This window comes from Periplaneta americana, chromosome 12 (assembly GCF_040183065.1).
Source record: "Periplaneta americana isolate PAMFEO1 chromosome 12, P.americana_PAMFEO1_priV1, whole genome shotgun sequence".
NCBI classification, from domain to species: domain Eukaryota; kingdom Metazoa; phylum Arthropoda; class Insecta; order Blattodea; family Blattidae; genus Periplaneta; species Periplaneta americana.
The window spans coordinates 47949399-47965071 of record NC_091128.1 but is presented as its reverse complement, the minus strand read 5'-3'; the positions used below and the strand labels follow the sequence as shown (position 1 = coordinate 47965071).

General features: G+C 34.4%; 1 protein-coding gene across 4 annotated transcripts in view; it reads left to right on the top strand.

Annotated features, from left to right (window-relative positions):
• The window catches only part of LOC138710388 (uncharacterized), a 92684-nt gene that overhangs the window by 44928 nt on the left and 32083 nt on the right, over positions 1-15673 (top strand). For all 4 annotated transcript variants that reach the window (XM_069841271.1, XM_069841270.1, XM_069841272.1 and 1 more), the window contains exons 4-5: positions 50-124; positions 9192-9368. In XM_069841271.1, coding sequence (XP_069697372.1) covers positions 50-124; positions 9192-9368 — 252 coding nt within the window. The remainder of the gene's footprint in view (positions 1-49; positions 125-9191; positions 9369-15673) is intronic.

Sequence of the window (15673 nt, the reverse complement as noted above, 5' to 3'; positions counted from 1 at the left end):
GTTTTAAGTTTAGTATTAATGTTTTCTTTATTCTGTTTGCTCCTGGCAGACCCGGAACGACACGATGAGGGCGTTCAACGAAATCGCTGACTTGGTCACCAAGCAAATCGTCCCTGTGAAGGAGGTAAGTGTGGACTTGGCGCACTGCAGGTCTGTAAGAATAAAACAGTGCTTTCTTCATATTTCATTCCTATTCATCTCCTGTAATGGTGAGCGTTTTGGAATAATGAAGCTCGCACATTACTTTGGCATGATCTGAATAGAAGCATTTTACATATTTATGTAGGTATTCAAACAGAATTGAAAGAAGGTACCGTTATTAAATTTTTCATTTACCATTTTCTCCATATAATATATTTAATTTAATTAATCTTAAAGCATGTTTTAAACTCCTGCTCTAATCCATAACGTTCATTGGTACTCGGATATGTACATGATGTCTTATTTATGTCGCTAATAGAAGTATAAAATGTGATAAAACTTCAAAATTTCAAAGCGTTAAAATAGTTAAAATAAGGTGAAGTATAGTAGAGGAGGCAAGACCTGTCCTGTATCTTACTACGCACCGTGGCAATATCACCAGCGGACATGGAAAGGGAAAATAAGTTTTTAGTTTGAGATGAACTTTCGAGTCGTTAGATTCGTGTAATATTAATCAAAGTGAAAGAAACTTAATTTCTGATCTCCCATCCATTCCCCTGTCGCGTCTGTCACATGCCAGGTCTCGCCTCTCTATCTGTATCTTAAATATCCCCCACGACTGTTGTGAAATTTTACTCTATCCTGAGCGGTCTTAGAATTTTAATTATTTCAACACTTTGAAGTTTTGAAGATTTATCATTGTATACAGTCTTAAAATTCATATTTAGCAATTAAATTTCTTTGTATATTTATGAAACTACAAAGCATAAAACACAAACTAATTAGTATTATTGAAGGGATTTTGTTTACTTTCGTCCAAGAGGATTTAAATAGAACATTTTTTGCACATCATAACATCACGTCAAAAACGAAAGGCGAAAGCCTTTCCATACATTATAATCAGTGTTATATCTTAGACTCTTAGATGATGATGACGATGATTATGATAGTGGGGTTTAAAAAGGGCGCGGAAGCTACTATGGCTATTTGCGCCATTATCTAAAATCCATGTCTTAGAGAAAGACCTGTTAAGCTAATAGTGTGTTTATTTATCTGTGTGTGTATGTTTTTATTCACTATTACACTTTTACTACGTCATACTACTTTTGACCAATAAAACGGTACGAAAGGACGTCTTTCAACCGGCTGCTTATCGCACAATTTTATCGCGTCTCCAGCATTTGTTTATTTTTATCACTACCCTAGCATTTGTTTCTTTGTTTGCCAACATTTCAAACTGCACTGGTATGGACGTGAAAAAAAAAATTACAAACCACTCCAGTCGATGTACAGCACTTTCAAATATGACTCGCATTGGCATTCAAGAACAAGAATTAATAAAGATCACTGGTCATAAATGAAGAGCACCATTCGGAAATGTTGAATAAGTTGAGGGATACATCACGTACATCAACGAGTTCACTTCTTTTTACGCACACGTCCAATATAACATCAACTGAACCACCAACCAGTCCACGCCTGTGGAGTAACGGTTAGCACGTCTAGCCGCGAAACCAGGTGGCCCGGGTTCGATTCCCGGTCGGGACAAGTTACCTGGTTGAGGTTTTTTCCGGGGGTTTCCCTCAACCCAATATGAGCAAATGATGGGTAACTTACGGTGTTGGACCCCGGACTCATTTCACCGGCATTATCACCATCTCATTCAGACGCTAAATAACCAAAGCTGTTGATAAAGCGTCGTAAAATAACCTACTAAAATAAATAAACACCACCAAATATTCAAATTTGAAAATTGTACTTTCAAGAATTGTTTCTTTTAAAATTATTAATGTTTATTTTTTATTTCAACATCGTTAATTAAAACTTTTCTTGTTTATTTCATCATTCCTAATTAAAACTTTTGTAACACTTGTTTATAATAGGTTATGTTACAGCTTCTGCTATATGATATTATGAATAGTCACGTATCAGAGATTGTGTAATACTGAGATTTCTTGAAAATCATCTGTCAAGTTACTTTGATTACTGGGATCCGGATGATTGAAGTGGAATGCAAATGTTTTAATAAAAACGAAACTGAATCAACAAAGCCTTCTTGACTAGTAACCGTCCACAGAGTTCAATGAAAATTCCATAGCTGGCACAACTGATAACAAGAAAACAGCTAATCCGTTGCCTACGCTATTATACTATAGCGTAGGCAATGGCTAATCATAACACACGACTGCCATCTAGCGTAATGTTGAGATGGTACAGTACAATAATACATTTGAAGACAGTTGTATTTTCGTAAGCCAATTAATATTTTATTGTATTGGAGTACTTCGTTACTTCTAATCTTTATATACTTTCTTCTAATCGTGTAATAGTCAATTAAATCCCAATCGAGTTTTAATTTTCTCTAGATAAATCAAAACCTCTAGTGAGATTACTGTTGATAAATTATCAGCATGTCTCATTGCGAAGTAATCTTACATGCTTGTATTTAAATTATAAAACAGTTCGACTATTACAGTATTAATTTAGATTATTACAATATCAACTCAAATATACAATTTCTATTTGTTAAAAATAAGCGATTAGTTACTATAGTAATATTTACAGGAATATGACTACCGTTAACTTGTATTTAAAACTACTCAAATAGAGTATTCTATGTGTATTTTAGAACCAAGTACAATTTTACAGAAATAAAACAAAACACATCTTAATTTTAAATCCAAATCTGAATCTCTATAACTGAATTATCTCTGGCAATTATAATTAAGGATGGAAGTTCGGCCACCGAACATATGAAGTTAACTATATCGCGTATTATACAAGTAGTGTTGTTTATATATCAACTCAGGATAGTATAGGGACTTTTATAGAGCACTGCTGTACTTGAATCAAAACATTGCTCGCTATAGGCACCGTGCATGGGTCTCAAAATCGTACTGGTGGCGCCGCGCAGTGTCTCAATTCCTAATTAACTACAGGCTCGCAGTGATTCACTAGTAATGTGTGATATACGTAGAAATTACATGCGGCTTTCTGCCGATAAAAAGTTATTAGTAAGAATGGGTTCATTGATTCGTAGTGTTCTGCCCAAGGGCAGGTCTTTCACTGCAAACCCAGCAATATCCAGTCTTTAATTATTTAATAGACTCAGTGGAAAGTTCAGTACTGCTAGAGGAGTGTAAAATGTTAACTACAAAGTTCCTGAAATATCAGTGTAGTTGTTTGGCATTTAAATCAGATTTCAGGCCATGAATGAGGGTGAACAGTTATATTACGAAAACATTGATATACTTATATTTGATGTCATGACGTGTGTAATACTTATGTGTATATAATGTCTCTATAAATTACGTATTTTAATGTGATTTAATTCTAAAAGTAGTCTTAATTACACTTCCTGAATAATGAGGGACTGCAAATTCTCTAAAATATAACACATATGAACAATATCATCAACATACTACCTCTGATTGAGGTTCTGGCTGATATGTACATCTGTTATCAGGCTGTACATCTCATTTGACGATATGTGTCAGAGGAAGAACAATATTGTTGTCTGCATATGAAGTCTGACTAGTGTAATTTGTAGCTAGTCGGCGATATATGCAATGGAAGGGAAAAGGAACTGGCCACTCTACCCCATGATATTCTGACCTAGTTGCCTTATAAGTGGTGCCTTGTTGGTATCACTTGTGAGGTTCAGACTTCTCTTTGGACAGATGAATAAACAACAAGATCAACATGCGGAAGCAGTTCAATTGATAGTTTGTGTAAAATGTTATACTGTATATTTTAATTCGCTGAAAGTACCTTTCAACATGAATTAGAACACTGGCAACGCTGTAAGTAGTTTCGACTTCTTCAGCTGTTAATTTACCACATGCAGATAGGGTGGAGTAACAACAATGATCCCTTTATCGGAGAGGTTTGTTATTATTCCGGGAAAACCTGACTTCATCACCACCTTCTAATAAAGTCAATAATCCGCAATCAGTTGTCATGAATGTGTCACTCGATCTGCCACGGTAGCATTTAGGTTTGAAGGCCACCATCTGATCCAAGTTGGGTGGCTGTTCCACTTTTGAACAATTAATTGTCACTACATTTTTCCTGAATACTTTCTGTGCTAGGCCAAAACCCAAAATTACAGTAACCATTGTGGATGTCAACAACATTCAAGTGGCGGTAAAAATACATCATAATTATAATTGTACGATTAACTCCGAACATCACTCTCATAGCAGAATACGACAATCCAGTTTTCATTTTAATTTAAAAATATGAGTAGACGATTTTCTTTACTACTCTTACTCTTGGACAGAATTTTTCGAAAGCTTTCGATGTGAAATCCACTAATAAAAATGGAAAAAAAAGAATATGTATGGTCTACATCTTGGGGCGTTTCGACTATCTATGGTAGCTATTTTTGGGTTAAATGATAGAATTGGAAATATTTCTTATTATGATTCTACGGGTATGATTGTGTTTCAATTGGCAGCAATTTTAACAATATATTCAAAACCACAAATGTCACTCCCATTAAGTCTGGTAGTTCTCTCTCATATTTTATTGTAGAATAATCTCGAAAACCTTGCATTTCATTAAACATATATTATCATCTGTTCCTGAACTCTTGTCGTAACATTTCTTATGTGACTTCAGTTCGGCATGTAATGGAATAGACACTTGAGTAGACAATTCACACAATTCAATTGTGAAATTAAAAAAAAAAAAACAAAATCACTAAGAGTGGCTTCATTTACTTCTGCCTGTATGGCTACTTAATTTTTATAAATAACACTTGTGGAGCATTCGCCTTCCACAAAACTTAAATTTTCATCTTTTCTTCTTTTTGCGTCTCTTTCGTATCTTTGAGGAGCTAGTTGAGATGAGGCAGTCTTTTTCTTGTAATCTTTTAGAAAAATACTGGGAAACGGTATGCTAGTTTTGGGGGTGTCCTGATCTCGTTCCCAATAAAATGAATACTGCAAATTCTTGTTGCGGGTGTTGGTTTCCAAAGTGAACCATCAACACTTGAAATCAAGAATTAAATATCGATATGAATACATTTAAAAATAATAGTATATTGTTATTTATTGTTGCTAATATTATACATATATGTAAAGAACTCGGTAATTATGTACTTTTTGAAATTTAAATTCTAAATTCCTGTCGTTGATAACTTAATGGTTATTTATAAACTTAATATTTTTCTTGTAATCTTTGAGAAAAATACTGGGAACGGAATGCTAGTTTTCGGGGTGCCCTGATCTCGTTCCCAATAAAATGAATACTGCAAATTCTTGTTGCGGGTGTTGGTTTCCAAAGTGAACCATCAACACTTGAAATCAAGAATTAAATATCGGTATGAATACATTTAAAAATAATAGTATATTGTTATTTATTTTTGCTAATATTATGCATAATATATATGTAAAGAACTTAGTAATTATGTACTGTTTGAAACTTAAATTCTAAATTCCTGTCGTTGATAACTTATGGTTATTTATAAACTTAATACTGTATACATTATATTTTTTATATCAGGCCTAGTATATAATAATATTATGATTACAAGCAGTGTAGCCTTATTTACTTTCGTCTGCGTACTGTAAGGATCCACAATTAGCGTCGTTGCGCTTCAGTTTTCTGTTTTGGGAATGAATAAAAACAATATTGGTTGGTGTGTTCCTATAAGCATTACTACACTCAAGAACACAGCAATTTGCATTACCTTTCCGTTTTTTAGGATCGTCTATATTTATAATAATTTAACCTGAGATGTTAAGTATATTCATACGCTTCAAGCACAACTCTATCGCTGCTGTCCTGCAGTTAGTAACAACAGTCGCCACCAGAGGAGCTCGCACGGTGCCTATAGACAGGTGAATAAAACTAGTACGGTATAACCACAGTCTAGCATATACAGTCACGAAGCTCAATACGTAATAAATATGAATCCATAGATAGCTTCTAACCACTAGGATCGCTAATATCGCCTCATTACAGACAATGCGAAATAGTACCGACACAGTCTATCGTTCCTAGCACCCTCACAACTCAAGCTTCGTGACTGTATATACTAGATTGTGATATAACACACTTTTAGGAAAGCGACTTACTGCAGTCTCTTTTTTTGTGGAAAATGGTGATACATTTTAAATAAAAAATGGTGTACTTTAAGTGTCACTAATTTTGTTGAAATGTACAACTGTGTACATTCGTAAATTGTCAAATATAAACCTGTTTCGATTGTCACGCATACAAAAAAAAAATGTGCTTTCGACATCACACGATGTTATAGATGCGAATTTGAAGTAGTTTTTATTTATTATAATTTTATGCATGTTCACCATTTATTTCATATTGCACTTCACAAAGTTTCGAATATGAAGAATTTATTCAGTCATCAGTTTTAGTTTAACACTTTTATTGTTACCAACAATGATCGTATAGAATTTAAAGTTATTTCATAACATGAGGGTACATATTGTGTACTCAAGGTTGTTGGAATTTTCTAAAGTATACTTTTCAAAGAAATGTTTAAAAAGTGGATTCCCAGGTTTAGCGAACAGAATATTCGCACAAATCAATCAGACACAACTCATAATAAAAAGTAGACTGGTTCGAAATCAAATCACTAAACATTTTCAGATGCTAGATGTGTCTTTTAGAGTCACAATATTTTTGTAAATCATGACGCTTATTAACTTTTATGCCTAAGTTGCACACTTTAGGCAGCATTTTAATATATCTTCGCAGTACCTCTGTTAGATTACAACTGAACTCCTTAAGAAAGATTTACTTTTTAAACAGAAAATAAGAGAGCTGTGTCGAAACAACCTATGAGTATTATAATGCAATAAACAATACTAAACTCATACCCATGAAACTTCCAATGAACAGACTTCTCTTTTCGCTACATTTTTCATTTTGCATACGAACCTGATGTACATCAGTAAAGTAAAGAACTAACGTCATCCTATAGCTAGAGTTCCTTAAACCCGTAGCCGCCTCTGGGCAATGTTTTGGTGTCCCAACTTCGGGGGCTACCATTATTAAAATGTGTACTGACCGCTGGCGCGGTGTTCTGCTTCTCGGCGGCTGGACATGTCACAGCTGGCCGCACTCGTACGTTAACCCCGCTACTTAAAACTTGTATAAAATCGTACCTTACAGAAGATCCTGGAAATGTCGTCCTCCCTCGGCTAAACAGGCGTTATATCGGTAAACCACACTCTGACTGACACGATTAAGTTCGGCTACTGTAATGTTCCTGATTTCATTTGTTCCATCGGTATATACGATATTTAGCTTGTCAGTAATTAAAATGCTTAAATTAAATTAATTAAATGTAAGAACAATGAGGAGTAGGCAATGTGTATGTGGTTCTTTTTTCATCAGTGACAAAGGGCCATATTCATAGACATTCTTAACGCGGGCTTCCGGTGGATGATCAGCGAACTAACGTTTTCCGTTTTCATAAACCAGTGTTAGCGATATGATATGATATGATATGATATGATATGATATGATATGATATGATATGATATGATATGATATGATATATGATATGATATGATATGATATGATATATGATATGATATGATATATGATATATGAATCCTGTACAAGTAATCAATCGATACCCGGGGCTAGTTTAGCACGCTCGTAGCGTGGGCTAGCAAAATGTCTATGCATAGCACCCTAAGAGTTTAATCAAACCACAGCTCGTGTGCTTTTCAGAAGAGGCGTGGTTTCACATGATTGGTCGTGTAAACAATAAAAATACTCGTTATTGATGTTCTGAAAATCAATATCGTGTACGAGAAACACCTTTTCAAAATAGGAAAGTTGGAGTTTGGTGTGCTCTTAGTGCAAGACAAATAATCGATCCTGTTCTTTACGAGTAGAAAATGTTTATTTGAAACATTGACACAGAGTTCTTAGTGGATATAAATTATGTGCATATTTCGTGCTATTCATAGACATTTCGCTAGCCCGGGCTACGAGCATGCTAAACAGGATTCATATCATATCGCTAACACTGGTTTATGAATACGAAAAACGTTAGTTCGCTGATCATCCACCGAAAGCCCGCGCTAAGAATGTCTATGAATACGGCCCTTAGAGTATATTATTGAGTATATTTTTATTTCTTGTAGTGAATATTGCTTCCTACGTTTTCTGAACTTCTTTAACAACATTTTGTGACCAGAGAATGGATGTAAGTAAAGTTTGTGATATTAAGTGATTTATTTGTTCAGCTCATGGTCTAACGCATGCCATTCAATCCCAAATGCAAATAATGTTATATCATTTATCAAATTCGTGTTTTGCAAACATCTGCAGGGTAATCAATTATCGGGAGAATTAACCAAAAGCTCCCGTAAGCTTTTGATAACAAGATGGGAAACTTTCCTTGATGTTCTCTGTTTATAGCTACCATAACTCCAAAATAAAAGAATATTTATATCATTTTCAGATTGAAATACAAACTCTTTTATTCACTTTTTCACTTTGTGTTATAAATTTAATTCATAAATTCCATGTGTACTTGACTCTATTGTAAATGGTGCTGCATGAGTGGCAGAGGGGAAGAGTGCCATGGCTACATCAGGCGTGCATTAGAACTTGGCATAGCATACGTCAAGTAGAACTGCTGCATCCTTCCAATCACTATCAAACTACTAGAGACACAATACGCAAATATCGTATACAAAACATGGAAAGTGCTTGCTTAGACGTGTGTCAAATTCGCTTCCGCTGCCTGTACTTGAAACACGTCCGGCATCGTGTGCTCAGCTTCAATCGATCTCAAACTAATACAAATATACCGATGTCACGGCCCTAGTCTTAACATTAAGAAAGCTTTATCCAAGGCCCTGTATCATAGACTTTTTCAGGTTCGGTAAAAACTAGAAAAATAGCTAGGTTTGGGTTTTTTATTTTTCCATCACTTGCTGGAATGTGAATATTCTGTCCATGTACGATCTTCTTGTTCGGAAATGGATTATTTTTAAGCTTGAAGCTTGATTGAATTACTATTATTTTATGATCCTCATAAAAATTATTGTTGTGTGTTGCAGGGAATCGAGCTGAGGAACACCACAGAAGCGCCGTCAGGAAGGGAGGCCAGTGACAATGACACACCGACCTCCACAACACCCTTCACGATCACACAGAACGAGTTCTTCAGGATCCTGCGGCGGAACCTCAGAGGTCTGGCGCGGGTTTTCAATATGGAGTCACGTAAGGCAATAGAGGTGAGATCCATAACACTACTAATAAGATACCATCGCGGTTGCATTTATTTATGTTCAAATTCAATACATGGATGTTACTAACGGCTTCGTGTGACACAGTGGTGACATTCAACCGTCGCCATCATCATCAATTATTCAGTTAAGGTGAGAGGATGGCATTTTTTGGTTAAAAATTAATACATTTTCAAAAAAAAAAATATTCTTTAATAGTACATTATGCAACGAGCCTATAATGGTAGTAATTAAGACGCGAGTATGTTTATGAAACGAGCACAAGCAAGTTTCATAATTTTCATACGAGCGTCTTAATTACCATTATAGTCAAGTTTCATACGACTTTTTATGCTCGACCATATTTCTAACTTGAAATTATTCATAAGTATTCATGTTATGGTTATCGAAGTGACGAGCGGAACTGACCTTCTAAATTGTGAGATGTGCGCAGACGCGAAAGTATTGATTTTTACCGAGAAACGAATGTCATTTACCTTGATATAATCTGGAGAATACCATGAACATTAATCTTGATATAAGCTGGAAATTGATTTAGAATTGAAAAACGAGATGACAAATTGAATTTATTTGAATATTATTTACAATTAACGTTAATTACTATAGTAACAGAACATAACCTTATGCGACAGTATTGGATTTCCAGCCTCTGTGACGTTTTGCTAGTTGTCTTTCGATTGCATATCCGAGAATAATCGATACTTGCGGTTTTATAATGGTACAATGGTGATTTCTCATTGGCTGAACAACTGAACTATAATGAATAGGTGTACTTTAATGAGGTGCATTAAAGGGCTACTACCAGGTGTATCATTACTACATTTCGGCATGGTCGAGCATAAAATACTCTGTGATATGTGTGGAATGCATAGCATAACATTTTGTGGGTATTTGTGCCCTTATCGGATGTTGAGTCGCCATTTTTAAACTTCCTGCATTATGGATTTTTAAATCACTCGCCCACTTTTATTGTTGTTTCCGGTAAATTAAATTTAAAAAAAATCTTTAAAATACCCTTTGATATGTGTGGAATGCATTGCATAACATTTTGTGGGTATTTGTTGAGACGTCATTTTTAAACTTCCTGCGTTATGGATTTTTAAATCACTTGCCCACTTTTATTGTTGTTTCCGGTAAATGAAATTTAAAAAAAAATTCTTTAAAATACCCTTTGATATGTTTGGAATGCATTGCATAACATTTTGTGGGTATTTGTGACCTTATCGGATGTTGAGAAGTCATTTTTAAACTTCCTGCGTTATGAATTTTTAAATCACTCGCCCACTTTTATTGTTGTTTCCGGTAAATTAAATTTTCACAGAAAATTTTTTTTTCTTTAAAATACCCTTTGATATGTGTGGAATGCATTGCATAACATTTTGTGGGAATTTTTGCCCTTATCGGATGTTGAGTCGCCATTTTTAAACTTCCTGTGCTATGGATTTTTAAACCACTCGCCCACTTTTATTGTTGTTTCCGATAAATTAAATTTTCAATTTTTTTTTCTTTAAAATACCCTTTGATATGTGTGGAATGCATAGCTTAACATTTTGTGGGTATTTGTGCCCTTATCGAATGTTGAGTCGCCATTTTTAAACTTCCTGCGTTATGGATTTTTAAACCACTCTCCCACTTTTATTGTTGTTTCCGGTAAATTAAATTTTCAAAAAAAAAAAAAAAAAACATTCTTTAAAATATCCTTTGATATGTGTGTAATGCATAGCATAACATTTTGTGGGTATTTGTGCCCTTATCGGATGTTGAGACGTCATTTTTAAACTTCCTGCGCTATGGATTTTTAAATCACACGCCCGCTTTTATCGGTTTGCAGTAACTTCATTTTTTTGCTACATTTCCAGACAAAAATGGATATAATTTCTGAACTATTAAAAACACATGCATGAAATTTAGAACACACATTCTTTAGACTGTTAGGAAACTTTTCTCTGTAACAGAATTTTGTTAATTGATTTCATTTTAAAAATACGTCCGTTTGTTTGCAAGAAAGGAAATCAGAAAATTGTTATTAAATTTTAATTGTTTATTTTACAAACTTAGGGACTAATATCGAAATTCTGTTACAGAGCGTTTGTAGAACATGCTTTTGCAAATACATTGCAAAAAACTGTTTGAATCTATCTTTAAAAACGGTTTAGATATATCGGTTTTAGTACAATCCTGCATTGAGTATATATATTTTTTTTTTCAAATTTGGGCCCCCAAATAATTTATTTTTTTATATATTTTTATTTGGTTGAGTTGCCACAGCTATGAGCTCTCTATATACCAAAAATTAATATTTTACACCAAATAGGAAAAAAGTTTTAAAAAATACCATCCTCTCCCCTTAACTATTTTATTCATTCATTAGTTCCTCCATTAACTCGCATATTCACAGACTCATTAACTCACTAATTCATTAACTTACTGCGAATTTAGCTAAAGCGCTAGTATACTAGTATTCAATCCAAACATCTCAGGTTCCATTCCCGGCGAGATCGTAATGCAATTTTTAGTGTAGCATATGTTGCAGAAGGTTTTTTCGGGGTACTCCCGTTTCCTTAATTCCAAAGAAAACACTCCACTTTCACATCATTTCATCTATCATCTGCAATAGTTAAAATAAGCTGGGGTAAAGTCCTGTCGATAGTATGGGTTTCCGATGCTGGTATAGGAAGGGATAGGAGCTCCGGGCCCCGGGGGCTCATCACACTATTCGTCAGCGGATAGCACCTTGCTGTGTTAGGGCTGAGGCATGATGGCCCTCATGTCAGTTTTGAATTCAGACTACTTTTCGGTCTTGGACAAAAAGCACATAATTTTGTAGGGTGCAATCCTAAGTGCAAAGACCCGTTCCCGGTTCAGCCCTCGGAAAGCCAAACCACTCATTAACTTAGTTATTGATGAACTTCCTCGTTCACTAAACACTCCTATAAACCTCGTACTTAAAGTAATGAATTAGTAAACTCATTAAAGCGCCAAAAATAGTCTTATCTAATCGTAAACAACCCATTAACTCTTTCAATAATAAATGCTTTGTTTACTTAAACTCACTTCTCAACTGATCCATGCTTTTATAATTCGTTCTTTTGTAATAATAAATTTCACATTAAATATTAAACTCAATAATTAGGCCTACTTACTTACTTACTTACAAATGGCTTTTAAGGAATGTGCAGGTTCATTGCCGCCCTCACATAAGCCCGCCATCGGTCCCATCCTGAGCAAGATTAATCCAGTCTCTATCATCATATCCCACCTCCCTAAAATCCATTTTAATATATCTTCCCATCTACATCTCGGTCTCCCCAAAAGATCTTTTTTCCCTCAGTTCTCCCAACTAACACTCTATATGCATTTCTGGATTCACCCATACGTGCTACATGTCCTACCCATCTCAAAGTCTGGATTTAATGTTCCTAATTATGTCAGGTGAAGAGTACAATGCATGCAGTTCTGTGTTGTGTGACTTTCTCCATTCTCCTGTAACTTCATCCCTCTTAGCCCCAAATATTTTCCTAAGAACCTTATTCTCAGACACCCTTAATCTATATTCCTCTCTCAAAATGAGAGTCCAAGTTTCACAACCATACAGAACAGCCAGTAATATAACTGTTTTATAAATTCTAACTTTCAGATTTTTTGACAGCAGACTAGATGGCAAAAGCTTCTCAACCGAATAATAACACGTATTTCCCATATTTATTCTGTGTTTAATTTCCTCCTGAGTATTATTTATGTTTGTTACTGTTGCTCCCAGGTATTTGAATTTTTCCACCTCTTCGAAGGATAAGTCTCCAATTTTTATATTTCCATTTCGTACAATATTCTCGTCACGAGACATAATCATATACTTTTTCTTTTCGGGATTTACTTCCAAAGCTATCCCTTTACTTGCTTCAAGTAAAATTCCCGTGTTTTCCCTAATCGTGTGTGGATTTTCTCCTAACATATTCACGTCATCCACATAGACAAGCAGCTGATGTAACCCGTTCAATTCCAAACCCTCTCTGTTATCCTGAACTTTCCTAATGGCATATTCTAGAGCAAAGTTAAAAAGTAAAGGTGATATTGCTTCTCCTTGCTTTAGCCCACAGTGAATTGGAAACGCATCTGATAGAAACTCCCCTACTATATTTCTTAATAAATATGAACTCACAAACACATTAATTATATCTCCGCCTGCAATTTTAAACTCAGCTCGAAAATGTTGGGTTTTTGCGTCGTCCCTTGAACGTAGAAATATATCGTTTTGAAGCATTAATCGGTTTGAATTCACAGACATTAATGTCCATTGAAACCTCCCTTAAGTACTATTGACAGTTATTGTCACGTAACTACTATGGATGGGTCTACGAGACCTTTGTTTATTATGTACAACATCTGCAGCATACTGAGCATTGATATGTGACTACAGAATATTGTGATATTTAAATTTAAATCGTTTGCAAAATTTAAACAGTCTAAAACAGTTACAAACAATAGAAATAACAAAAAAATGCACTAATCTATTGCTGCTTTTCCCAGCGTTTTCATTTTTAAACTTATTAAACGATTATCATATTTTTGTATTATAATAATAAGAATTCAGAATATAAAACCTAATATTTACTAAATTTCAACATGTCAGTGAACTAAAGGGTGCGGCAAAACATCTTCCCTAATTTAAAATTTAAATAAAAAACATATGGATCAAAATAAGGAAACTGTATTAATATGAATGGTATCTAAACAGTGGGAAATTTAGGTTTATATGAGTGAATCATAAAAATTTCCGATATTGGAGTGGACAGAATCCTCGTGAACTTCATGAAAAACCTCTACATAACGACCGTGTTACTGTATGGTGCGCGGTTGAAAGAGTCGGGATACTTGATCCTTACTTTTTTGAAGAGGCTAGTACTACTGTGATAGTGAACTCTCAGCGGTACTCTTTTATGATCAACAATTTTTTGGCACCAAGACTCAATGCGCCGCAGATTGACCAGGTTTGGTTTCAGCAGGACGGAGCCACCTCTCACACAGTTCAGATTTCTCTCCAAGTCCTGAGACAGATGTTTCCCGGACGCTTAATTTCTTCACGTGGCGACGCCCCCTGGCCAGCACGATCACCAGACCTTGCACCCTGAGATTTTTTTCTATGGGGACAACTTAAGGCTGAGGTATTCAAACATCGGCCGAGGTCTTTGCCAGACCTAAGAAATGCAATACAGGAAGAAATTGGTCTTATTCCTCAATAAATGCTAGTTAGAGTGATGCAAAATTTCCGAAGTTGCATTCAACAATGCATTGATAGTGAAGAACACCACTTGAGAGACACGTTATTCAAAAAATGAAAAATTCCCACTGTTAAGATACCATTCATATTAATAAAGTTTCCTATTCAATTCTTGTTGTTTTGCACATGTCATGTGATATCGCTATGGCAACGCATGTAAACCTAGATTTCCCACTGTTTAGATACCATTCATATTAATAGTTTCCTTATTTTGTTCCATTCGTTTTTTATTTAAACTTTAAATTAGGGAGGATGTTTTGCCGAACCCTTTACTTTGTTCAATTATAGTTCAATATTCTGGAACGAAAAATGTTTACTGTATAAAAATATACTTTTCTCTCTCCAGTTTTTTAAAAATTAAAGAGTACAACACTTTTTATAACACTATACTCCTTCATAGGACCATTCAATCTTCGTGCAAACATCTCACACAAATTTTCCCAGAGCACTCCAAGGAAATAGGAACTCCATATCGAAAGCATAGATATTTGTTTTTTCTCTTCAAACGTGGAAATCACGTCACCTAGAAAGTCCTGCTTTTTCTGCCTTGTTTACATGTAATAATAATAATAATAATAATAATAATAATAATAATAATAATAATAATAATAATAATAGTAATAATAATAATAATAATAATAATTATTATTATTATTATTATTATTATTATTATTATTATTATTATTATTATTATTATTATTATTCATTTATTTAATCTGGCAGAGCTAAGGCCAGTACGCCTTCTCTTCCGCCCAGCCAGACCCTAATTCTAATTGAATACAATTGCTTACATAGTTATTACATTAATATCTAGACCATAAAACAACATGAAAGTAAATAATGAAAGTTGGATAAGTAATGTTAGTGTGACAATAATAAACATAGGTAAGAAATAATAATAATAATAATAATAATAATAATAATAATAATAATAATAATAATAATAATGAAATAATTTGGATGTAGAGATAACAGTTATACTACACAACAATCCGAAAATTTAAAATAATTAACG